Source organism: Melampsora larici-populina (genome assembly GCF_000204055.1).
Source record: "Melampsora larici-populina 98AG31 unplaced genomic scaffold MELLAscaffold_36, whole genome shotgun sequence".
Lineage (NCBI taxonomy): Eukaryota > Fungi > Basidiomycota > Pucciniomycetes > Pucciniales > Melampsoraceae > Melampsora > Melampsora laricis-populina.
In genome coordinates, this window is record NW_006768800.1 from 45,987 (window position 1) to 71,515 (window position 25,529).

A 25,529-nucleotide genomic window follows, 5' to 3' on the forward strand; every position below is an offset into this window, starting at 1 on the left:
TCTTGGTGACCACAACAAAGAGCATGAAGGAATTGATTGCAATTCTATTCAGTTTGAGTCTTTGAGGAAATAGAAAGTTAAAAGTGAATCGATCGAATGAGTTTTTCTTGTAAATCCGTAGTCAAAGTGATCCTAATTTACCATTTCACCAAATGAGCCCATCCAAGTTGACTCTAACCAATAACCTTCAAGATACAGTCAAGATTAATACAACAGCTCATCATGAAGGTTATCATCACTCTCATCAAACTACAAACACTAACCCAATCAATCAGATTAAATGCTACATATCCATTCAAGTCCGAATCGAGATCCTCTTGACCATTTCTTGATTCTCCATTCTCATTCTGATTTACAACCTACCAAAATAGCATTCATTCATGATTCATAGAACTGATTAGACTCAGACTTGATTCCCCAAACTAGTTCTCTTGATTCCTATCTATCTTCTTCCAAATGAGTTCTCTTTCTCCAAAATCAAAAGCTTTGATTGAAAAATTATATCAAAGTCAATACCCTGAAGTTTATCCTTATGTTCCAAAAGTCATCATCACTTATATGGTTGTTTATTTCTTCGTTCTTATCCTTTCTCTTCTTTTAATCATCATTCCCTGTTTACGTGGTCAAGAAGCTCGTCGTAAACATCTTTGGTTATGGCGTAAACAATATGCTAATGGTTGTAAGTCTACAAACCTACCTAAAAAAACCCGTTTTTTTTGTTTTTTTAATCCTTTAAGAAAGAAAAGAAGAAAAAGAAAAACTAATCCAATGTTTTCTTTACCTCTTGATTTATGAAAGCTAAATATTTAATTCCATATTATATACCGAATGGTGGAATTGCTTTTGTGATTTCTCAAATCTTTGGTTCAATCTTATTTGAAATTTATCTTTTTTTAGCTTTTTATTCTATAAAGTTTCCTGAATTTTCTAAAAATTCTTATCAATATTTTTGGTTAGCAATTGGTAATTCTCCTGGTTTCTTTGGGTTTTGGTATTCTGGTTTTGGTGCTTTATATACTTGGTAAAGAGCTTTTTCCTTATCAAATCGAATTACCCCGTACACTTTTTTGAAATTTATGAAAAATCATCATTGTTGATCTTGATGGTTGTCTTTTTTCGGGGTTTTTAGTATCTTTTCACCTAGTAGAACAACCACTACAGATGGAACCAACAAGATTCAAAAATATTTAATTCATCCCATCATCATGAACACGATTTGTATCATCACACCGATCATACCTACCTTAATTTCAATAGGTTGGGGAATCGCTTCGATTGTCACTAGAAAAGCTCAATTTCAAGCTTATCAATCAGTCATTCATCAAATCAAATCTGATATCAATCCTACAATCGGGATCTTAAAGTATACTAAAGCTGGATTCAAATTCCTCGATCAGTTTCGTTGGGCTTGTTTGTTTTGGTCATTTGCTGCAATCTTATCTATGGTGGTAAGCTGCTCTCTTTAATCAAACAATGCGGATTTTTTTTCACAAGTCTCAAGACATGTTCTAGAGGAAAAACCAAACTGATGATCTTGAATCCTTGTTTTCTTTTGTGATTTTTTTGTTAAATAGTTTTATTCATTTGCGATTCTTTTGTTTTTAAGATTATTAAAAACGACAGTAGAAGTCAATGAAGGTAAAAAAGGTTTAGAAGGATTTGAAGTTTCAAAAACTTTAGCACCTAGTAGGTTTTCCAAAAAATTACGTAAATCTTATTGTAAGTCGCAACTTTTTTCCCCAAAAGAAATTTATTCCAATTCATTTTTTGGTTTACAAAACTTGATTTGATTTTTTTTGCTGGTTTGGTTTGGTTTGGTTTGGTTTTGATAGATTTGTTAATGTGGCAATGTATTTTACTTATGGTCGTTTCTACTTGGTATTTGGTGGATGCGATTATACTGATGATTAGAATTGATGATGTAGTAACAAGGTAAGTAAGAGTTTCGAAAAAACAAAAAAAAACATCGTATCATCTTGATTGATTTAAGATTTTTTTTGTTTGTGTTACTATGATGATGAAAAAAAGTCAAGCATGGAGATCTTTATTTGATTGGTTAGTAGTCTCAAGTTCATTCCTTTTAGCAGGTGCACTAGTACTTCAAAGTGTAAGTGTTTTGTTTTGCTTTTCATCTTCTTAAATCTTTTTCTTTTTTTGACACTTTCTTTTTCAAAAACAGTGGAGAATGTTAATTGATAAAGATGAACCTCAAATCGTCATCCAACGTGAAATTAAAATCTCTACAAACTCTCATCATCCAGGCCCTTCAGATTCTAATCATAGATTTCATAAAGTTTAAACCAATTAAGTTTTTCTCTCTTTATCTATCTCTCTCTCTATCAAATTGCAAATTTTTATTTTTCAATCAAATAAACTAAACTGCAAAAAATGAATATGTGTATGTTATAAGGTGTTTTGAGATTTTTATTTATTTAGGAGGTTTGGTTTGACTACCAATCAAAGCAGAAAAAATGTAATGTTGTTTTATACCTACCTAAAAAGGTCTTGGGATTTGTTGATCATCTTTAGTTTTTCAAAATAACAAAAAAAAGCAAGAAATACTTTTAGTCTTGTGATTCAAACTTTTTTTAATGGTTTTTCTTATTTTTCTAATCTGATTGATATTGATTTTTACAAAAAAAAAATGGATTTATTAGTTTGGAAAGCAGTTATGAATGGTCTTTGTTTTTTTCTCCCCAGGAAGTTTTGATGTGATGCATTGGTAATAACCAGGTTCTTAAGTTGGATTTAGCTATGTGAAATGAAATTTGGTGGAAAACGAACTGTAATCTGTTTTACATGTGTGTGTGTGGACCTATGAACATAAGACACCTTATGTACCACCAACTTTTGACTATTTTTCTTTGGTTTGTCTTTCTTGAAGATCATGGTTGTCATAAGTAGTGGACTGGAATTTGAAAGATAAAGATTTTTCAGTTTGAGAACATGGATAATCATAATGGTCTCTTTTGATGAGGCCAGTGACAAATTATCTTTCTTATGATGATGAGTAAAGGCTTTATCATAACACCTGGGTGACAATTAAGTTTGAAAACAAGAGGAGGCAGATGAAATGAAAGCAGCAAACAATGACTAAAGTGAGTCTTGAAAAAGTTGGTGGGGATTCAATCCCACCTATTTGTGATTGGCTGTCTTTAAGCTGATCAACCCATAGGGACAAGAACAGGCAATGTCTTGGTTGCTTCTCAACAAATTTAACTACAACAGAAAGATTGAAGGTTCCAATGACACTCTAGTCAAGTGGAGAGGGCTCCCATGGTTCATTGAGATCAAATAGGTGTGGGTTCTTATGGACTTTTGAAGGCAATACAGTCAGCTTCAATTAGCAAAGAATGAGCAAATGAGAAAAAAACTAACCCAAGTCGGTATTCTGAATCACACCTGAAGCCAAATCAGTCAGATCATTTGAGGCAGTTTGGGTAATGTCCATGCTTGCATATTTTGTCCTGTGAAAATTTTTCTCTTTGACCGTTTCTGAAGAATTGTCCACTACAGGCTCTCTTGGCAAAACCTGCTGCTTGGTCCTCATGGTCCTGGGCTTCTTATTGAACTTCAATGCTAACTCATGGTTGAGATACTCTTTTATCAAGTTTTCATCACCAGTTTTTTCTGTACTTCTGATGTTGTCAAAACTTGAGATAGATGCCTTGCCAGCTGAATTACCAATGTCTTCATGAATATGTTCAGTTGACCCATCATTGGGAAAATCTTGAACAATGTTTATTTTTTTCCTTGGCACATCAGATACCTTTCTCTTGAGATTTTGGATGATGCTTCTTTCATCTATTTTTGTATGATTTTTGGGTTTCTTGGGCTTTAGCCTACTTTCTATGAATTGCTTAATTGAAATGTCATCTGAAACTGAAACCGATGAGCCTGAGTGTTGTGCATCTATATTGTTTGATGGATCATGATCATGGGTTGAGATTCTTGGTAGATTTGGTTTATGGACATCTTGAATATACTGATCAACTTTGTAATAAAATTGATTCAAATGATCTGAAGAAATCAAATGCTCTTTATAAAGGTCACCAAGCTTTAAATCCTTAGTGATGTCTTCAGGACGTGGTGAATATTGTGGAGTTCTATATGTAAGCAAAGACCAATAGTATTGCATACATTGAGCTTTGGTCACTGGTGTCTCTGAGACTTTCATACTCAGAATGCTTTCCATCACTTTTCCAATCCTTCTTATCAGTAAATAAAACATCACACTGTTTTCTATTCTCTTTTCAAATTTGTGAAGTTGACTGGGTTTTGAAGTTGCATTCAACACATAATCCAAGATTTTCCATAATATCAATTGTGCTTCTGAGTCATCTGCATCCACTTTCAAAACTAAACCCAGACATTTAGAGATCTGGTTATCAATACTTTTGCACTGATCATTATCTGCTCCAATTGTTTTCATTAGTTCCATATATCCTACCATAAATCTTATTTGTTCAGGAAGCTCAATTGAATTGGTTTGATGTTTTTCTTTCATAGCAATGAGTTCTTGTGAAATTTCAAGATCTGGTTTATCAAACAAAAACCACAATTCACGAGCTTTATGACCCAAATCTCCTAAAGTCTGGCTTTTTTTGAGAGGATCTTCAAGCAAAGAGATTGGTTCCAGTTTTGGATCAACAAATGGATCTTTGTTTGTGATATACCTTCGAGCAGTCCAGTTATCTTCTGCAGAGGTAACCAAAATTTTTCTTGCTGAACGTGCACTACATTTACTTGGTGTCAGTGCAAGCATTACATGACTATTCTGTAAGCCCAAAGAGAGTAATTTCTCAAAAGTTTCAAAGGTCTGCATATATTTTCTGTACCAACTACCATATTGAAGATCATCTATCCCAAACTGTGATAAATTCTTCAAGAACTTCAAGGTTGATGTTGATGAATTGATCTCAGAGATTTGATGTTTCTCTTTCATGATACCTCTCAATAAAAGATAAAAACTTATTTTAGAGAGTGAAAATTCCATGAAATGATTGAAATTGTCTCTTGTGAGGTGTGGAGAGGTTGGATTCAAGGTGAATTGAAATGAATTTTGAATGTCTTTCTCTACATAGTCTATCTCAGAATGAGAATCTGGAGATGAATGGGCTTTGATGATCTTTACCAAACTAGAAAGAATATGATGAAGTGGGCTAGTTGACTTTCTTACCCAAGTGACTTTTTCTTTTTTTTGAAATTTAGATTTAGGTTTCTCTATAAAGGGTTTTAGTATCTGTTTAGTGTATGATAAAACAACATTCCCAAGGTTGCTGTAGGATTTATGTTGATTGGCTACCACTTCAGCTGTTCTGAGTGCCCTCCAAACATTCAGATGATCATCCTGGATTAAGATTCTATCCACTGGTCCAATTGAATCTGGAGCGGCTACAGGGAATATTTTAGTGATGTGTAAACCATATCTAATCAGTGATTTGTTTCAGGTAAATTCCAAAAAGATGGAAAATTGCAATACCTACCATCAATGGTGTGTTCAGAGAGTTCTCCAGATTGTAACCATATAACTCTGCCATCCATAAATTTATTGGGTGTTGGTATTTCTGACAGAGAGAACTGTATGCAAATGCCAAGGATGAGACCCAAATTTGATAAGACTGATCTTTTCATGGTCATCAGCACCCTATTATTTTTAAGTCTATGTTCAAGAAAATTGGGATGTTGTCTTGAGGATTTTTTTCTTATGGATCAAAAGACAGACAGGGATCAAATCCTTAAGCTGACATATAGATCAATAATTTGTATCAAACAATATAAAACTCTGAAAAGAAACTCTATCAGAATGTGTTACAAAATATGAATCTACATCAGATTATCTAGCAAAAACCACTCTAAAACTTGTTGCATAGTATGTTTGGATTCAAAGGAGGCTCCCAAATGATCCTATTAGTCTTCATGTGACCTATGTTCTGTTACATGTTTGATCAGATATGGTGTGTTGTCATATGTAAATGACAGGCTCAATATATACCTGGATTATGGCTGGTGTCATGTTTTACGTTGGTGAACAATTTGGGAGTGTGATCGGTGCTCAGAGAGGTTCTTGTGAAAGCTTGACAGATATACTCCAGAACTTCAAGTAGTGCCAGATGAGCCCTAATGTCTGAACTGGCAACCTGGTTTCATGGAAAGCCTCTGTGGCAACCTGAGATGGCAGCCTTGACTTGCTTTCACTTTTTTTGAAATTGCTGTGCCCCACAGCCAAAACCACATAAACTCTGATTTCAAATTATATGTCTCTTCTGTCTATGCAATAAAATTCACTATTGGTGCTATCACATTTTTAGACTTGAAACAGTTCAAATGAACCATGAATCCTTCACATACACCCTTCTTTACATAGGAATATACACCCTATTGTAATCTTCTCGGAAAGATCTTGTCAATCCTCAGGATGGTATGCTCCTTATCAAAAGATTATTCTGGATATATGAGCTATCATTTTAGGCCGCTACTGAGAACATCCAAAGTTACTATCAACAGCCGTCTTCTCAGTCAATCGCTCTGGATCCGTTATGAAATGTTCATAGAAATCTAACGAAAGATAGTGGATCAACTTGGATGAAATCCAGACGAACCAGATCCCAGTTTAATTTTGATTACACTACAATCTAAGTTGCCTCAAACACAACAACATAGACTCAAGGCTGAACAACGATTCTTTTAGTATTTAAACAACAAGACAAGACAAAATTTTGTTTCAAAAGAACAAAGTTGAAAGTTTTTAACCAAGAGTACAACGAACTTGATGAAACTTTTGTATTGAGTTTTGGAAAATTCAGGAAATTTACAAATTCTTGCGTGGATTTTGTCTATTCAAGAAACGTACTTGTTAGACATCAAATAAAGAGCATTGAGATAAAGGTTTGTAGATTTTAGAAACCTCGTAGTGAGTGATCAGCTTGGTGATCTACGCGTTCATCGGTCCATACTTTATAGTCCAGGCTCTGGTGAATTAAGAAGAAATCAAGAGATCAGTATGACTCTTTAAAACCTTTACTTTTAGCATGTTTGGGTGAGATCCTTCAGGAAAAATCACACACCATAGCTGTATCCCAAGATGAACCCTTTACAAGATGAGATTGTACTCCATTTGCATCAAAGAGTCTAACTAAATGAGCATAAGTATCGGGGAATGGGGTCCCAATAAAAAAGATATGTTTAACATGAGGTACACTTTTAAAAGCCTTTCCATCAGCAAATCTTAGTGCACGTTGCCATTTGTCTCCACTTAAAAATACGTCTGTAACAATTGTTCCAATGTTCTTTAACATTGGTACGTTTAACCAGTCGATCTCTTTCATGTGATATCCAGGACAATATTGAGATGCAAGAACTTTTAATTTGGGGAAATTCAAACTTGTGATATCTTCCTTGATTTGAGATGTAAATGAGTATGTAAAGAGACCTTCTAATGTATCTTTAACCGGTTCCAATACTTCAATTAGACTTCTACGTCCAGAAGGTATAGAATCATATCGACTACTAGGAAAGAGTTGAATACTCTTTAAAGTGTTTTTTGAAGATCGAGTGATAAAAGAGAGTGCTATTAGGTCATCATCATAAGTAGATGAAAGATGACGCAAGTTCGATAAAGCTGGAGGTTTTAAAACTAAATCCGTCAAGATTGAACTAGAATTGATGATCAAGCTCTCGAGTTGAGGTATCGCTGAAAGTAAATCAGATATTGAATTTTTATCGTAAGCTCCTTCTTTGGAACCGTGATAAGAGTATGAAAGAGTTAATGATTTCAAATCTTTAAGCTTCCCGATAACTTTGACTAGCTCAGGCGAAACTCCCATGCAACTGACAAAGCGAAGGGTCAGAGAGTTCAAATTGGAACCAAGTAAATTGATTAATCGTATTACTTGACTCATTGAAAGTGGTGGTAATGTACGATCTGGAAATAGCCATCGAGGAAAGGTCTAGTGAGCACTTCAGCAAGCTTAAAGTTATGCAATCAAGCAGTGAAAAACTTACCAAGACCATACTCTGGATCTGAATCATAATCTTCCCATTCTGGTTCTGAAATTTTACATTCCCATTCTGAATCACTATCTTCTTCTTTGAATTCTTCTTTCTCTACTTCTTTTCCTGCTTGTTCTGATTCTTTTTCTTTCTCGTCTTCTCCCGAATACCAAATGCGCTCAATCACAAGACTTTCAACAACAGAAGATGAAGGCGGTCCGAAAAAGTCTTCCTTCCAAATATCAAATGATCTTTCTGCACACTCTGAATCCGTTAGAGCATCGCCACCCGTCCGTGTAAAACTAAAAATACATGTGATATACACAATGCGTGAGAAAAAACTCGAGCCACCGCACCGTGTAAACACCCTGTATGGGTTACGCTCCGTTCAAATGTTGGCCGGGAGAGCGCAAATCTGAGCGGTGAGCAAACAACCGAGTATCACCGGTTTAGGAAGAAACATCCGACATTGATGTCACTTTGGTGAAAAAAACCCTTTCTATCTTTTCTTTATCTCGCCAATCGTTGTCGATCACCTCTACCATCACCAATTCCGATCCTTCCCGATCGCTTTCATACCAACCTCGACGCTTTCTACCTCTTCGTTTTCGTTTGATGAAGGGTGCCTATGCTTTGTGGCACCCTTGCTCTTTCATAGCAGTAACCATGCACCCTTTCGTGCGTGGTTTGACCTCATCGCGCCAGATTAAGACTTCGATGGTCAAACCTTCATCTATTTTGGCCAAATGTTACCTCAATCTACCCAACTTAACGATCACGGACTTTGGAGGTCAACTGGTAGGTCACATTGCTCACCTCTTTCCTGTGTATAAAAAGCTTTCAATTTTACTGATTCGATTGTGTTCATCCATCCTATACCTGACTACTCTATTTCATCGTCATAATATTTTGTGTTCATACTTACTTTAGACTTCAAATCGTTGCTTACATCAGTGTGCCCCACTGTCAGTTGACGCTATACCTTCGAGTACTCACCTCTTGGCCAATCAATCCTTGTTACTTCGCACCTCTCACTCGAATATGTGGTGGAAACATGGAAACTGGGAAGTAAATCATGCTCGGGAGTGTAAGTCTTTATTTGGAAGTTGTCATTCCTATATCGTATTGACTTACTTTTTACATATCAGTTACGGACAATGGCCCACCGGAACCGGTTCAACAAAACCATGCCACACCTCCACCTGGCATTGGTAACTCGGTCACTTATTATGGTAATGAAGGTCAGTGTTTTTGATTTCTATGTTATAATTCTTACACACACTGACCTCATATTTGTGTTTTCTGCGTTAGGTAATAACAATCGCCCTGTCCAGGCTCACACTTCCGTGTTGCGTCCTACATCCAGGCACTCTATCAATGGAGGTATGATTACATGTTTATTTTTGATGTTTTTTTACGCTTGTTGATTTATACATTTTTAATTGCATTTCAGGTCCCGAAAGTAATCGCTTGATGTCACCTCAGCCTTATTCCTATGCGCCTCAACCTCATATTACTCAACCTCCTCGTCATCATTCTAATCCGCCACCTCAATGGCATACACCACCCGACTCTTCTATACCAGCTCCAGCCATTGCTTCTTTTGAGCCGATGCCGACTTCAGATACTCATACTCTGCTTTCCCAATCTTCTCAATCGCCTGGTATGAAGCGCAAAGCACCTAGCACTTCTCGAAAAGGCAAAGCCTCTACTTCAACATCTACCCGAAACACCAAAGCTTCTGCTGCCACTACCTTAACTATTGGTGACACTCCTCTAGACTCTGATGAAGTGGTATCCGGTCGAGGCGGTAACTACCACCCAGACGAAGATCTTCAGATATGCCGGTCGTGGTTGAACATCTCTCAGGACAGCTTGATAGGAAATGCTCAAACTTCAATGACGTTGTGGAAGCGAATTTCAGCTGACTTCAAACATTACAGACTACTTGAACCTGCAATCGTCAAGCAACCTGATCTGTATGTGGAAAGGACTGACGAGTCTATGCAAGGTAGATGGCGATTGATCAACAAAGCGGTCAATAAATTTGTTGGTTATTTATCGAAGACGAAGAATCTCCACGGCAGTGGCAAATCAGCTGATGATATCATTGCTGATGCTCACGAGATGTACCGTCAGCGAGAGGGTAGTGTGTTCAAATTCATGCAATGCTATACGATCTTATCTTCAGCTCCAAAGTGGTCTGATTACAACGTCGACCTTGCTAGAAGATATACTCCAAAACCTCCTCCCACTGTCATATCAATCCGTTCGACTCCTGCTCCTACCGACGATTCTGACATAGAAGTCATCTCATCTGATTTACATGATCGCCCTATTGGTAATAAATTAGCTAAAAAGGCGAAGACTCAAGATGCTATATTGAATCAAATGGCTGATAATGTGAAGGCTATGGCAGAAGCTACTACTTCAATTGCTTTGCACTCTGCTGTTCAGAGCGAAGCAGTCGACTTCCTCACTGACGATCTTGTGCTTAAAACTGATACTACAAAACTAAATGGTGAGATCAAGTTATTTTATGAAATGAGACAGGCAGAGATTGTAAAGAAGCGTATGGCTAGATTAATTGCTGCAGCTAAAGATTAGTATTTGATTCTTATGTATTACTAGTATTTTCCCTCCGCACACGTGTTTGAATGTTATCATCCTTCTATATTATCCTTGTCCGTCTTCTCCTTTTTCCTCTGCACACGCGTTTGATTGGTTTGTTTGTTATATTCCGTTTATTTACCTGAATGTTTGGTATCTGTCTATAATGAGAGTTCTTGATATGTGATCGGTAGTGATTGATTAAACCAAAAAAATTACTTTTCTTTGTATATAATACATAACTTTTCAATGTGATTAATTGATACAACAGTTTGACCTTTATGTTGGGTATCAAGCCCCTTGATTTGAGCCAGCCCACTTTCGAGTAACAGCAACTGAGAAAATCACTTGAATTGAACATATATAGTAACTTATGAGTTTATAAACTTATAATCGAAACAAAATATAATATAAAAACAAATTGGAAGCTACACAAAAAACCACAAAGATTTCATGGATACAAAGCTACAAACGTACAATGAATAATAAAAATACTGAAATAGATAAGTAAAAATATCAATCAAAGGCCAACACGAGCACCACCGCGAATGTTCCACAGATGTTCAACAAGGTCATTTTGGAGTCGAAAGTGAGTATTACGATCCTCCATTCGATGTTGAACATTAAGATAACGTTGATAAGGGGTCATGTCGTCTTCAGGGTGAAGGATTTGGCCCAAAGGCACCAAAGGTATTACGTCTCTTAGTCCTACATCTCTCTCATCTTCTACTACCATGTTGTTAAGAATTACGCATGCTAACATAACTGATTTTAGCTTTTTGGGACTCCAAAAACGAGCAGGCCCAGCTACTATAGCAAACCGTGCTTGAAGGATACCAAAGGTACATTCTATGTCCTTCCTAATTGACTCTTGTTTTTCTGCAAAGTTCTAGTAAAAACATTGGGGAAAAATTGTGAACACAGAATAAAAAGTATGTAAGCAAAGATAAAGGACACACCCTTTTCTTCAAATCCTGAGGGTGCGCTATAGTTTGAACTATAGTAGCGTATTTTGGATAAATACCATCAGCAAGGTAGTATCCTTGATCATACTGGTGTCCATTGATTTCAAACTCGCACTTCGGTGCTTCTCCTCTGCATAGGCGTTCAAACAGAGGAGAGTGATTGAGCACGTTCAGGTCATTGAGCGAACCAGGTAACCCGAAAAAGGCATGCCAGATCCATCGATCTTTGGATGCCACAGCTTCCAAAACTATTGTCGGACCACTTTCTTTGCCTTTGTATTGACCGCTATGAGCTTTTGGGCAATTTTTCCATCGCCAATGCATGCAATCCAAGGAACCCAACATGCCAGGGAAGCCTCGTTCTTTGTTTTCCTCAAGTAATCTAGCAGTGTCGGCAGCGTTCGGTTCGCGGAGGTACTCTTCTCCAAAACGAGATACAATGGCGGCGCAAAACCTGAACATACTTTCGATGGAAGTAGATTCGGCCAGACGTAGATGTTCGTCGTTCATATCGGCGGGTGTGCCGTATGCGAGCATTCTAATAGCTGCAGTGCATTTCTGCAAAGGAGAAAGACCAAGCCTCCGGCAGGCATCGCGCTTCTGAACAAAATAAGTGTCCTCCTGAGTTACTCCTTCAACTACACGTAAAAACAAGTCTCGACCCATGCGGAAACGACGTCTAAACAGCTCTTCATCATAGCGAGGGTTCTCTGAGAAGTAGTTGTTGAAAAGCTCTACGTGAGCTCCTTCGCGGTTTCGATTAATATTGGGGCGTTTTCCCTTTTTAGATCCACCGCCGCGTCGCTTTTCGTTGCCTCCCGACGTGACGAGGTGACGAGCAACGTCCGTGGTGACTTGCGCGGCATTCATGATTAAACGCAATCGGTCGTTTGTTTGGCCACACATAGACAATAAGTTGTTCAACCCGAGGGGGTGGTTGGCCTGCTCAGCCATTCTTATAAAGATCAATATTAATATCGATGGAAAAACAAAAACATAAGATAGTGAATTTAAGCCAAATCACTATCAATAATTCACAACTTGATCACGATACGATCATGAAAATCAAGTATCGCCCTGATGTCATACAATGAATCAGGAGTTCCCAATTGGCTCAAATTAGTCATTGATCAAAGGTATTTACACGTCCCCGATTTCACCAACCTCCGCGTATAACTGACATACAGACCGAGGCCTGTCATACAGCCGTCTTACATACTTGCTTTTTGCACTCCATGGGTGGAGATGCTCTTAAAGATATCTTTCGATGAAAAAAAATTATTACCGCCTGAGACCAAGCCTTTGAAATTAGCCGGAATTTAAATAATTCTCTTGAGTGGGTCACATAGGGTCCAGTTTTCTCTAATTTTTTTTTCATAAACTCTTTTAAGATTAGATTGATCACACCTAATGGTAAACCTTTGGTTTCTGTCATGACGTCTTCTTAAGTTCTTGTTCTTCTTGATTTGATATCTTGGTTGGTTTCGTTCATCGATTGAGACTATCGAGACAGACTGATCAAATTTTCAAACCTTTCAAGAGCATCCAAACTGGTTCGCGGTTGATTATGTAACTTTGAGAATTGCGGTACCGGCCTCTACAAAGCTTTTGCTTACACTCGTTTTAAAAAAGCTTGTCGATTCAAACTTAAAAGTCCCAACGCTGGACCACACCCCCAACCGTTGGGACTGAGTTAAGTTTGTCTTCTCATCTTCTTCCGATCAGCTTACAGTCAAACCAGAAAAGCTTGTCACAAATTCCCCGCCAAATTGATCGAGTTTTGCGGGCAAAATCGGTCAAGCTTTTCCGATTTGACTGTACCATTAATGATTTGATCTTTGTAGAAATTGAGGAGACAGGTGTTAGGCTCTTACTCACTGTTGTTAATGTACACTACACCAGGTTATGGTGATTTTGTCAATAACTCTGAATCATGGAATCCCTTACTCAATACTATTGAAATTTGTTTTGATGCATTTCTGAACAAGAAAATTGGGTAAATTGGGTAAAGCTTGTATCCATTTGATTGAACTTACCGGTCATTTGTAAGCTTTGAAAAAATCAACTTTTGTTTTTGGTTTAAGTTCTGATTTTGATTCAAATACCTCTTGCAAGAAAAAAGAGATTGTAATCACCAATTGCAGCACAAGTTTTCACCAGCTCAACTCAAGTACTTCACCAGCTCAACCATCTTATTGATCCACAACTGTTTCATCCACCAAGCCCAAGAATTGTATGCTGTATATATTCATAAATTGGCATATGGCAACTACCAGGACTATGTGCCAAGACAGATAAATACATAGATAAAACCAACCTGCATAGATATACTTGGCTGGTAAGGGCTAGAATAACAACAGATTGACATTGGCCCAAATACTCTGCAATAAAATTGAGGTCTGATTCAAGGAGCTTTGGCCAACATTTCTAGGAAACTTGTTTTGAGGCCAATAGCAATCATAGGCCAGATCCTTATCTCAGATCTGGCTTGAGACAGAAGGACCATAAATCAAGATTTCTCACAGCAGATCTTGACAGGAGCCATCCGGATGATAGATATACCCTGAGTATACATAGAGAGTGTCTAGGAGTTTCTGGCATATGCAAACACGCATGTTATTTATATCATCTTGAGATTATTCAAATGAAGAGAAGTCCAGAAACCTTGCCCACTTTCTGAGATTCTTGAGCTGACTCAACTTAGAACTTGATGTGAGGTATGTTTGACATGAAAAACCATCTTATTGTGCATCCAATCAGACAAAGAGGTCTTGTTTTCTTAGTTGATGTTTTCCTTCTTCCCTTGAGTCTTGACGTAGCTCACTATCTTTTGGCAGTGGTTTTTCTGCAAGCAAGAACCTATCAAGATGTGCTTCCTATAGACATATGTACATATGTAGAACGTGATCAGGAAGGTGATATATATGCTTTTATCTGGGGCAGCTGTATACAGTATGATATCCTCTCACTTCTGTGCGCAATTTTTTTGCCTATTTTTGTTAGACGTGATGAATTGTATTCACCCAGCAATTGCCGGCGAAATGAAAAGCTGAAAGGGTTTAAATTACGACTCTTTACTGATCATGACCACTTCCTCCACCAGTACTTCACTTCCAGATCTGAGAGGGTTAGTTTGCTTTGAAAACCATTTTCATTTAGTTCATCGCAAACCGAATTAACTTTTCATCGTCTCCCGAAAACAATTTATGATCAACGCGATATAAGCTTTCTGGCTGGTACACTTTCCGGTTTGACCAAATTAGCAGTCGGTCATCCATTCGATGTCCGTCACATTTCTTTCAAATGTTGAAGCAAATAACTTCGTGACCCATCAAATCTTAACTTCCGTGTTCGGTGTGGTGATAGACTATCAAGCTTCGTCTTCAATGTACTGCACCCGGCCAATACGCAGGTCCGTTAGATTGCTTACTTCAAACTGTTCGACAAGAAGTGAGTACATATCCAATTTCACAAGATCAAAGAACCACAAAAAGTTTTGCACTTTTCTCCAAAATATATAAAGTGACTGATCAATCACAAACCACTTTCATAGGGACCTAGAGCATTGTACAAAGGTGCCTCTCCACCTGCGATCGGTTGGGCAATGTCAGATGGGATTCTGATGGGATCGCTTGATCGTTATCGAGCTTGGCTTGCAAGGTCAACTGGTACTGATCCGAAATCATTATCGATACCTTGTCATGGTGTAAACAGTCTTTCTCCGTTTTACACTCTCTCTAACGTTTACCTATCTGTTTGATTCGCATTCATAATGTCTTCGATCTCTTCCTTCATTTTTTTTTTTTGATTCTTGTCATGACACTATTCCATGAAATCACCAAAAAAAAGCTCGCAGGTGCAATGGCTGGATGGACAGTTTGCACTGTAGTAACTCCCATTGAAACCCTGTAAGTCTCATCATCACTTTACCATTCTTTCATATATGCGTATTCTAAATGGTTTTCAAGACTGATTCTATCTTCAAATCAGTAAAGCGAAACTTCAAATGCAAACCTCAGATCCACGTACAAAACTTTACACAGGTCCAATTCATTGCGCTCAACAAATCTTTCGGAAAGACGGTTTAAAAGGTTTTTATAGAGCTTTACCAGCTACTTTACTCTTTAGAACTTGGTTTGGTGCAATGTTTGCATCATATCCAATCATTTCTTCTTCTTTACCTAGTTCACTCTCGATTGGTACTCGTGATTTTTTAGCCGGTGGTTTAAGTGCAGAAGTCTTTTGGATCTTTAGTTGTCCGTTTGATGCGGTTAAAAAGTTGATATTTTCTTTCTTTAGGTTATATGTGGGTAATGGTCAACTGATGAAGTTTTTCTTTTGACTTATTCTTCGATCTTTTGTTTTTAGTCGTATGATGTGTGATTCGATTACCAATCCCAAATATCCAACTTGGCTTTCAGCTGCTCGTTCAATTTGGGATCAAGGTCGATATACTGTTGAGTCACCCCCCGCAATCTTTCGTCATGCCTGCGCCTCTTTCTAGCCTCTCTCACCTCTTCTTCCCTTCTGTTTCTTTAGGCCTTTTATCGAGGGTTTGTTCCATGTGCTCTCAGAGCTTTCCCCACCAATGCCGCTGCTTTGTTTGTTTGGTTAGTAAAAACACACGGATTTTCTTTCCTGGGCATGTGTAAGATTGATCACTAAACCATCTATATGTTTACAGGGAGCGTAGTATGCGATTCATGCGAGGAGACTAAAACTCTTTGCATGGAGAGATTCATCTCAAAGCCTTTGTATCATAGACAAATCAATTCCTCAGCAATCAATATAGACTCAAACCTGACTCCTACTTTTTTATTTCTAACTCTATCTTTGTTATTATTGCTTTGTTGAACGTTATTTTGGATCTTGCACTACTTTTGAATTTCATACTATCAAGTTCCTTTTCGTTTTCACGACTTTCCTCATGATTGCCACTTATCATTCCAACTGATCCTTGTAACCCGAGCACATCTCGCTCTCATTTCTCAGCGGCTAATGAACCCTTGAATATTCCTCCTTGAACTTTTGCTATTCCAATACACACTTGCTCACCAATTCACATTGGTAGAACCGTGACCAAGTATCCAATATTCCTAGCGCTTTGAACCAATGATTGATTCCGAACTTCTTCCATACAGCTCAAAGAAACCAACTTTGTGGTCTTAGACCACCTGAAACTATAAACCATCGCTTCACTCAATCTTTTGCAACCCATCGTGATAAATTAGAAGGCTGGAAAGGTATGGATGTGAAAAATCAATATGTGATATGATTCTAGAGGTGGTCATATTCCCTTTCTATGGTTCTATCTCTTAAACAAACTGTTTTCACATTGCATTGCATTGCACAAGATCTGTCTTTGACAATGAAACTAAAGAAAGAATAAGACACTAACCCTTGTTCTATGGGAAATCTTTCATATATTCTATCTTACAACTTTGAGCATGTTGCAATCTTTGATTTTTCGTTGATTGTGATTTCACTTTCGTTTCATAGCACTCTTACTCATCTTCATCACTCTACGTTTTCTTTCTTTTTCATCAAATTTCTTTTGTTCACTAGCACTCATGTTTTTAACTTTTTCATCTTGAATCTCTTTTAACCTTTTTCTTCTTTCTTCTTCCTTTTCCTTTTCCTTTTCTTTTTTACTTTCACTTAAAATTAAATCTGAATATTCTGTTCTACGTTTTGCAAACTTTGAACCTGAGATTGAACTTAAGTTTAAGACGTTTAAAGAATTTAAGAGTGAGAATGTTAAGTTGTAAAGGTCTAGATGGTCTGAGGTTTGTGAAGGAGGTGGGAGTCGAAGTCGGAGTGTTATTGTTCGAGATTTAGGTGTGGAGAGTGTTGCCAGTCCTCTAAATATATCGAAAAGCAACGTTAGTCAAGCCGGCGATGACCTACAAAGAAGGACAGGCAAGGAGACATTTGACCTACTTTTCTGTTGGTTCTTCATGAGGAGTACCAGAGATGACCAAGCTATCGAACCACTTAAAGCTCTGAGGTTTTGAGTTGAGTAGTTCGGTCAACTCCTTAATCCTTGAAGATTGCAGGAGGCGTATTAGTAGATGCTGCAGGTGAAGTACAGTGAGATCGCAGGCCAGGTGAGAACCGTTTACTTACTTGAGGATCTGTTCAGTCACTTCGCCTGACTCTGACATGATGACCATATTTGAAGGTAAAGTACTAAGCTCCTTTACTTCTGTGAATGTTCTCTACATCCAATGCCACAAAGCGTGATGAGTCCCCCCAAAAGATAATCAATGTCAGTAAAAAAAGATATTCTGAAATCTAAATCAGTCCCTTACCACATCCCATCGATCCCTTCTAAATTTATCCATAACACTCTTTTCAACCAAAGCCCAAACAAACAAATCTTTGGAATCAAAACTTTTATCGAGCTTATTAGAAGGAATTTTAAAAACTAATTCGATTTGATCTAAATTTCCAGTCCAATTAAAATCAATTGAAGATCTTAAAAACTCATATAAAATCATAGGTAAATCTTGTTTAGGTCTTAAAAAGAACCATAAGTTTAACGATTCACAAAACTGACGACCCGTTGCAAAACTTATAAATCTTGAAGGTCCAATTTGTGCAAATAACGTTTTAGAATCGATTCCTACTTGAGAAAATTCTGTTTTAAGTTTAGGTGAGATGGTATTTAAGTATTCTTCTACTTTTTTTGTATTTGATCGTTTTCCAAGGTAAGTTAAGTAAGTGTAAACCAATACCAAAAGAATTAGGAAGGCGTCAAAAGTGTATTGAGCAGGTCTGAAAACAAATGATTTGAATCGATATTCTTTTCCATCGTATGTAGGTTCTTGGGAAGTTGAAGGTGGAACAAAAGGAGGTAGCTTGTTCGGCCATTTAAGTTTCCCTTCTGTTACGATTGGATCATGGGTTGCTTGAGGTGGGGTGGCAGGTGCGGGGGGATCTGGGACTGGAAGATCATCACCGTCAAAGGTTGGAGTCACATGTGGCGGCGTGGCAGGTTGAGGTGGTGGGACGACTTCTGAGGCTGTCACTGTTTTGCAGAATTGCTTCAGGTCAGCTTGACTCGAAAGCGTTGGTGATTTCAACTGAGAGAAGATTGAAAGCAACAGACCACCTAATCCTTGTCCGATTCCTCCGAATGGTGTGTTTGAGATTGACCAACAACCAAGGATGAGGAATACAAGAAGTCGAATAGACATCTTGATGAATTGCTGAGCTGGAATCCTGCAAGCGATCGAGTGAACTCGATTCGATCAAACGACAAATCATCAGCTTAAACTCACAAATTAAGTCAGAAACTATTCCGCCTCAGTAAAAATGACATAACCAGTCATCCCAAGAGTCCTCATGGTGGAGTCATCAAAGTAGAACTGGGAGGCTGAGCATTCATCAGAGAAGTGAGCCTAAGACTAATGATGACTCGACCAATGTACTTTTCTGCGTAATTTGCCAAAAGGCTTCCAAATTGTGATACCCTGAATCCCATTGTTCTCTTTGTTACCTGTTTCTTTCCTCACCGCTTTCTCAAGAATGCTTTTCCTTTTACTTTGTGTGCTTTTTAAATGTACTCTCATTTCTCTTATCGACAAATCCCCCGGATTCGTCTACCAATGTTGTCGACCGGATCCAAGTACCAACGGATCCGGCCATCCTAGCTTTATCTCGATGTCTCTGACATCACCGCGTTGTATCTTCCCACCTATTTCCTTATTTGTACTTTGCAGAGATGGATGTCTATATAAAGACATCCATCCCTCGCTTGTGGAATGAAACCTCAAGCAGCTTCTCCTACAGTTTCATCGCACCGATCCTTGTTAGGAATAACAAATAATTATTTGTTAGTAAAAATTAACCCTTTTCCTTTTTTTTTCTAAAAGAAACACCTTTCCCAAACAAACCGGAGAAAAGAAGACTCCCTACTAAACCTGTGACCTCCTCTTCTCAAAACAGTGCTCAACAACACCAATCAAATTCAATCTCGAAAAAAAACCCAAACAGCACTAACCCTCACAGGCTCGATATCTTAAAGTCGTGAGTTATTCTCAAATTCCTTAGCTAGTTATTTCGATTATATCTCAAACGACTGCTTCTCTTCGATTAAAAGAAAAAAAAAAGGACAGACTCAAAAGTCCTCAAAACATACAACTAACAAACCAAACAAATAAAACGCGCACCACCTTTTTAGGTATCAACAAAGTAACAACTAGAAGATTTTAATCTTTATAAAGTACGTACATTTTTTGTAGACTCTGATCAAGTCCCACGAAAAATTGTTAATAGACAATCCGTTATTTTTCTAAAAAGAACAGAAAATAAAATAAAACCATGGATGAACAAAACGGTTTCGTACAAATCCCAGCGGAGGACATCAGGCTCCTACGAGCCCAAATTCAACAGACTAATATCGACTCACAGAATACTGCCCAGGCTCATGCACAAGCACTCTCGGAACTTTGGGAGCAATACCAACAAGCATATCAACGCCAGGCTTTAGAACTCGCCGACACCAAGAACATCATCCAACAATTACAAACTAACCAACAACACACTTATAACAAAAAACCCGACGCCTTCCGCGGGGAACCTCGAAAATTTGAAGGGTACGGCGACAACGCGGAGACCTGGATTCTAGAACTGGAATCTAATTTTCGCATCCATCATTATCCCGAGAGCGAGTGGGGAGAAATGATCGGGGCATACTTGGACGAGGAATCCAAGATGTATTGGCTCTCCGAACGAAATGCCACCGGAGGAATCATCACCAACTACCAAGAGTTCAGAAGAAAGTTTCTTCAAAAATACAACTTCAGTCTAACTATGGACGAGATACAAGAAAAAATCAAACTACTATACTACCGTAACAACATACATGACTACATCTTACAATTCCGAAAATTGTCTTGTCAACTACCCATGGACAAATATTGCTTCTTCGACAGAAAATTTGCATTTTTGGATAAGCTCCCTGCTAACATTCGAGAATGGGCAAATCGACCCGAAATTGTTGATAAAGAAGATATGGAACTAATCTATTCCGCAGCTAGAGAACGTGATCGACACAACAAGGTTAATAACCGCAGCTTCAAGACACCAGAGAGCAAACCCACATTCGAACGCAAGTTTAGCCGACCTTTCTCGCGAAACCACTACCATCGGTCATCAAACTTTGGAAAACCCCCCGCGGTTACCAACTCATCAGGACCTATCACTACACAAAATATAATATTTTCTGGGCAGAAAATTAAATTATTGATACACAAAAATATTGAGAGGCCAGGAGAAGGGCAAAAATAAAATAAAAATATGCATCTTGTTCCCTGCGGTGAGAGCTTCACTCTCCATATTTTTCCATATTTTTACAGTCCGTATTGATAAGTGTACTAACAATAAACCTTCATAATCATCCAATTACAACCTGTAACAAGCACTGAAATTTGGCTCATTAGTGTTTAGAGAAACTTTTTGATTTCTGAAAACACCTATAACTTTGTCAAATCTGCCTCAAAACACTCGATTTCAAGTGCATTAGAAAGCTGAACTCTTCCTCTCAAACTTTCATAAGGTCAAGAACTATGTAGCTAGTATGACAATCATTCTATGGATCTGTATGTACAAATGTACAAAAAAGATTATATCTTTTTTAGCAGACCAGCATGCTGTGTGGTCCTATTATGAACTATTTGGAGGACAATTCCAGCTTACCAATGCACCCAAAATCGAGCGTTTTGGACCGGAATTGAAAAAGTTATGAGTATTTTCAGAAATCAAAAGTTTCTCTAAACACTAATGAGCCAAATCTCAGTGCTTGTTACAGGTTGTAATTGGATGATTGTGAAGGTTTATTGTTAGTACACTTATCAATACGGACTGTAAAAATATGGAAAAATATGGAGAGTGAAGCTCTCACCGCAGGGAACAAGATGCATATTTTTATTTATTTTTTGCCCTTCTCCTGGCCTCTCAATATTTTTGTGTATCAATAATTTAATTTTCTGCCCAGAAAATATTATCTTTCTTGTAGTGTATGGACCTGGACCTGATGGACAAAGAGAAAATGAAGGTAACCTCTCAGACCGAATGTTATAATTGTCACGGACACGGTCATGTCGCACGAAACTGCACTAACTCAAAAAAACCTTCCAAACCAAACTTCAAGAAGCCAAGCTATTCGAATGGCGATCGTCGCAAACAGAGTTTGTTAATGATAGATATAGATCCAAGAACCTCTCACGGAATGGATACCACACCCTTAATAGGCCCCGACGGGACGATGATGAAAGCCTCAAAGGAATCTAGTTTGAACCTTGACGACCCGGATCTTGATGGAAGAGAGGACCTAATCTCGAAGGTCAAAGCTTATAAGGAAACCCTCAAGAACCCCGAGCGCGCGGAAGAACTAAAAAAGGAACGTGACGCTCTAACCAAACTATTCCAGGAACAAGCTGAGGATCTCTCATACCGATGTTGTAAGTCGTGCCTAATTTTTGGCAATGAAGATAGCCCAGAAACCATTTCTAAAGGTATTGAATATTTCAACCTAGATGCCAAGCAAGTGAATAACCTCATGAAAAGACCCCTGGAGGAAGACTCACTTGGTGAAGGAACGAGTGAAAACCCAATTCTGGTACACTCCAGCCCACCGCTCACGTCCGGATATTCAGGGTACCTAGGCCTACCAATCCCTGGATATGAACAAAGATCTCCGTCACCAGAACTTGCAAACATCGACATGTCCAACTTACCGTTCCCGACAACTTTACCCACGGACGAAAAGGCAAAAATGACTCCCGAAACAGAGTCTGAACAATGCCTCCACCTGTTACCCCTAGGTGAGAGAACATTCTCCTACCCTGAAGTAAAAATGGACGGTCGTCGGATTGACGGGTTTGGTTTTACCAACACTCCCTTCCACTCACCCCTAGGAGAAAGAACTAGGGAGGAGCTAGGAGAAAGAGAACTTGAACATGTCAAATCATGGAATAAGATTATGAATCATAGCAAAAAGAGACCTAGGTGGACGGGTTATGCAGTTAGCGGACCTAAGGACCTGGGAGATTACGATGGCGAAGCCATCCTAACACTTGAAGAAGGAGGATTATATGACAAAAGCCTACAACTTAATATAGTCGATCTAGCAACCCATAGTGACTCCAGCTCATCGTTACCAACCTATACGAGCCACTTCAGAAACTACCCTTTGGCCACCATCCTCGATACCGGGGCTGCGGCAAACTATATCTCCGAAGATAAGATCAAGAAGATGATCGAACTCCACCCTAACCGGATTAAGCTTGAAGAGACTCAAGGCCAGAAAGTCAGGTTAGCAAACGGGGCGCACGAAACCTCAACCAAGACAGCGACCTTCGAACTGGAAATTGACAACTGTAACAATGGCGGCTTCTTCAGGTTCACCATCAAGGCATACGTATTACCTTTACCTAACGTAGAATTAATTCTAGGGATGCCCTGGTTCAAAGAACATAAGCCAAAAATCAATTTTAAAAATATGGAATATGAAATCGAAAAAAACTCTCACTGCCACAACTTCATTCCAAGGCCAAACGGCAGCAATCTTTACACTATGGCTGTTGATGCACTACACAGTATCCTCGAAAAGGCGGCTCGCGATACGGCACCGGAATGCTTCGAAGAAGAAATCAAGCAAGTGGAACGAAAACACAAACACTTTATTGACACAGGCGATAGTACACCAATTAAAACTCACGGACGTCCCTTGACACCACCGGAACACCAGCTTATCGGGCAATTTGTGGAAGAAGGATTAGAACAAGGAATAATCGAAAAAACCGATTCCCCTTGGAGCTCACCCTTGCTTTTGGTAAAAAAACCCGATGGTTTGACACGGGTATGTGTCGATTATCGCTCACTAAATAAAGTAACACGTAAAAATGCTTACCCATTACCGCGAATTGACGACGCGTATCAATTTCTATCGGGCGCGAAGTACTTCACCACGATTGATCTAAAATCCGGTTTCTGGCAAGTACCCATGGCACCGCAGGATAAAGAAAAAACAGCATTTACATGTCGACAGGGACACTTTCAATGGTCAGTAATGCCCTTTGGACTTTGCAACGCTCCGGCAATGTTCCAGGAAATGATGAATGACATCCTCCGTGATGTCATTGACAAGTTCGCACTGGTATACTTAGATGATGTTATTATCTTTTCTAGGACACCCGAGGAACACTTGGAACATGTTAAACGTGTATTCGAAATACTAAAATCAAACAGGTTAGTAGTCTCGCCAAAAAAATGTCAATGGGGCAGAAACTCATTACTGTTTTTGGGACATATTGTGGACGGCAGTGGGATCAAGACTAACCCAGAAAAATCAACAAAATCATTGAATGGCCACAACCTGATAACATCTCCAAGGTGAGAGGATTCCTAAACCTCTGCACCTATTACAAAAGGTTTATTAAAGGCTTTTCCTCAATTGCTTCCCCAATTTATAAGCTCACCGAGGGATCTCCGAAGCCGGGGTCTTCGATTCATTGGGGGGAAGAACAACAATTGGCCTTTAATACACTAAAAGAAGCACTGTCAAGATCAGTACCCCTCCAACATCCAACACCATTCCGCCCATTTGTATTGGACACCGACGCGTCAGGAACAAACATCGGCGCGGTGTTACAGCAAGATGAACAGACAGAAGTTCCAAAACTGGAAGTTTTGATTACGCTCTGTATCAAAAGAATCTTAAAAATAACAACCTACGTCCAATAGCCTTTGAATCAAGAAAACTATCTAAAACGGAACAGAATTACTCGGCCCAAGAGCGAGAACTGCTCGCTATTGTACACGGACTAAAACATTTTCGCGGATACATAGAAGGTTCCCCAGTCTTAGTCAGAACCGACCACGAATCCCTCAAACACTTCAAGACTCAGAAGTTTATAAACCGAAGACTAGCTTGTTTTGTAGACGAGATAGAATTCTTTGATACTCACATAATATACCGACCCGGTAAAGAACAACTTGCGGCAGACTCCTTGTCACAAAAACCCAACACCAAATTCGACCTCAACCCACCAGAAGTGGCACAGCCACTTTTTAACATGGACGGACAAAAAGATCCCTATAAAGTCCTAGTCGAATACAAATTAAAACTCCTGGCCGGAGTCGACCCAGCCACAATTGGAAACGGATTGTTTCGAATGATCCAGAATGAAATGGTCTTATATGAGGACGAAAATTTAAGCACGATCCCTCGAATTGTGGCAACTAATGAAGGCAGAGCTGAATCTCTAGCTTTCCAGATTCACAAAGACCTGGGTCACCGGAACGTCGAAGACGTCATCACCGCTGTCAAGAAACGGTACTGGTTCCCATGCTTAAGCCAGACCGTCAGGAACTCGGTGTCGCTCTGTGCAGCATGCCAAGTACATGCCGCACCAACAAAACAACAAACCCTACCTATCCAGATGATCACTAGAGGTAAGCCTTTCAGAAAATGGGGCCTAGACTTTGTGGGACCACTCGTGAAAACTACTAATAATCACCAACATCTTGTAACAGCCATCGATTATGGAACTGGATGGGCGTACGCGAAGCCACTCAAAAGGACTTCCGCCACAGCCGCGATCGACCTTCTAAAAGAAATCACATTAAACCACGGTTTACCCGTTGAAATCACTACTGACAACGGCTCGGAATTCATTTCACGCGAATTCCGGGAATATGTACAAGAGATGGGCATCCTACATATAACTACAACCGCGTATCACCCTCAAGCTAACGGCCTAGTAGAGCGTTTTCACGGGACACTCCTGAACGCCTTACGGAAGATGTGTAGCCCCTACAATCAAGTTCGCTGGGACGAATACTTAAACTCATGCTTATTCGCACACCGAGCATCATACTCTCACTCAATGAAAGCCTCACCTTACTTTATGGCTTATGGAAGTGAGGCCCGCCTACCATCCGAAAAAGTAAGTG

At 38.8% G+C, this 25,529-nt stretch overlaps 5 protein-coding genes across 5 annotated transcripts; 2 read left to right on the plus strand and 3 right to left on the minus strand.

Moving 5' to 3' along the window:
* Nucleotides 1–456: 456 nt before the first annotated feature.
* Nucleotides 457–2,299, plus strand: MELLADRAFT_109342 (uncharacterized protein; the record flags this gene model as incomplete). Its single annotated transcript, XM_007413295.1, has 7 exons — nt 457–679; nt 799–952; nt 1,130–1,448; nt 1,575–1,719; nt 1,833–1,932; nt 2,029–2,107; nt 2,180–2,299. The coding sequence occupies 7 exons, from the start codon at nt 457–459 to the stop codon at nt 2,297–2,299; spliced, it is 1,140 nt and encodes a 379-aa protein (XP_007413357.1).
* A 954-nt stretch (nt 2,300–3,253) lies between these two features.
* Nucleotides 3,254–5,634, minus strand: MELLADRAFT_109343 (uncharacterized protein; the record flags this gene model as incomplete). The annotated part of the gene is made up of 3 exons (XM_007413449.1): nt 3,254–3,315; nt 3,379–5,394; nt 5,487–5,634. 3 exons carry the CDS (start codon nt 5,632–5,634, stop codon nt 3,254–3,256), a joined length of 2,226 nt encoding a protein of 741 aa, XP_007413511.1.
* Nucleotides 5,635–7,026: 1,392 nt separating this feature from the next.
* MELLADRAFT_109344 (uncharacterized protein) lies at nt 7,027–9,283 on the minus strand (the record flags this gene model as incomplete). The annotated part of the gene is made up of 5 exons (XM_007413448.1): nt 7,027–7,047; nt 7,068–7,360; nt 7,836–7,949; nt 8,005–8,183; nt 9,279–9,283. The coding sequence occupies 5 exons, from the start codon at nt 9,281–9,283 to the stop codon at nt 7,027–7,029; spliced, it is 612 nt and encodes a 203-aa protein (XP_007413510.1).
* A 5,367-nt stretch (nt 9,284–14,650) lies between these two features.
* Nucleotides 14,651–16,285, plus strand: MELLADRAFT_109345 (uncharacterized protein; the record flags this gene model as incomplete). The annotated part of the gene is made up of 9 exons (XM_007413296.1): nt 14,651–14,694; nt 14,727–14,850; nt 14,934–15,017; nt 15,121–15,273; nt 15,417–15,475; nt 15,558–15,845; nt 15,936–16,023; nt 16,107–16,177; nt 16,252–16,285. The coding sequence occupies 9 exons, from the start codon at nt 14,651–14,653 to the stop codon at nt 16,283–16,285; spliced, it is 945 nt and encodes a 314-aa protein (XP_007413358.1).
* A 1,404-nt stretch (nt 16,286–17,689) lies between these two features.
* Nucleotides 17,690–18,766, minus strand: MELLADRAFT_90224 (uncharacterized protein; the record flags this gene model as incomplete). Its single annotated transcript, XM_007413447.1, has 2 exons — nt 17,690–17,785; nt 17,879–18,766. 2 exons carry the CDS (start codon nt 18,764–18,766, stop codon nt 17,690–17,692), a joined length of 984 nt encoding a protein of 327 aa, XP_007413509.1.
* Nucleotides 18,767–25,529: the final 6,763 nt, after the last annotated feature.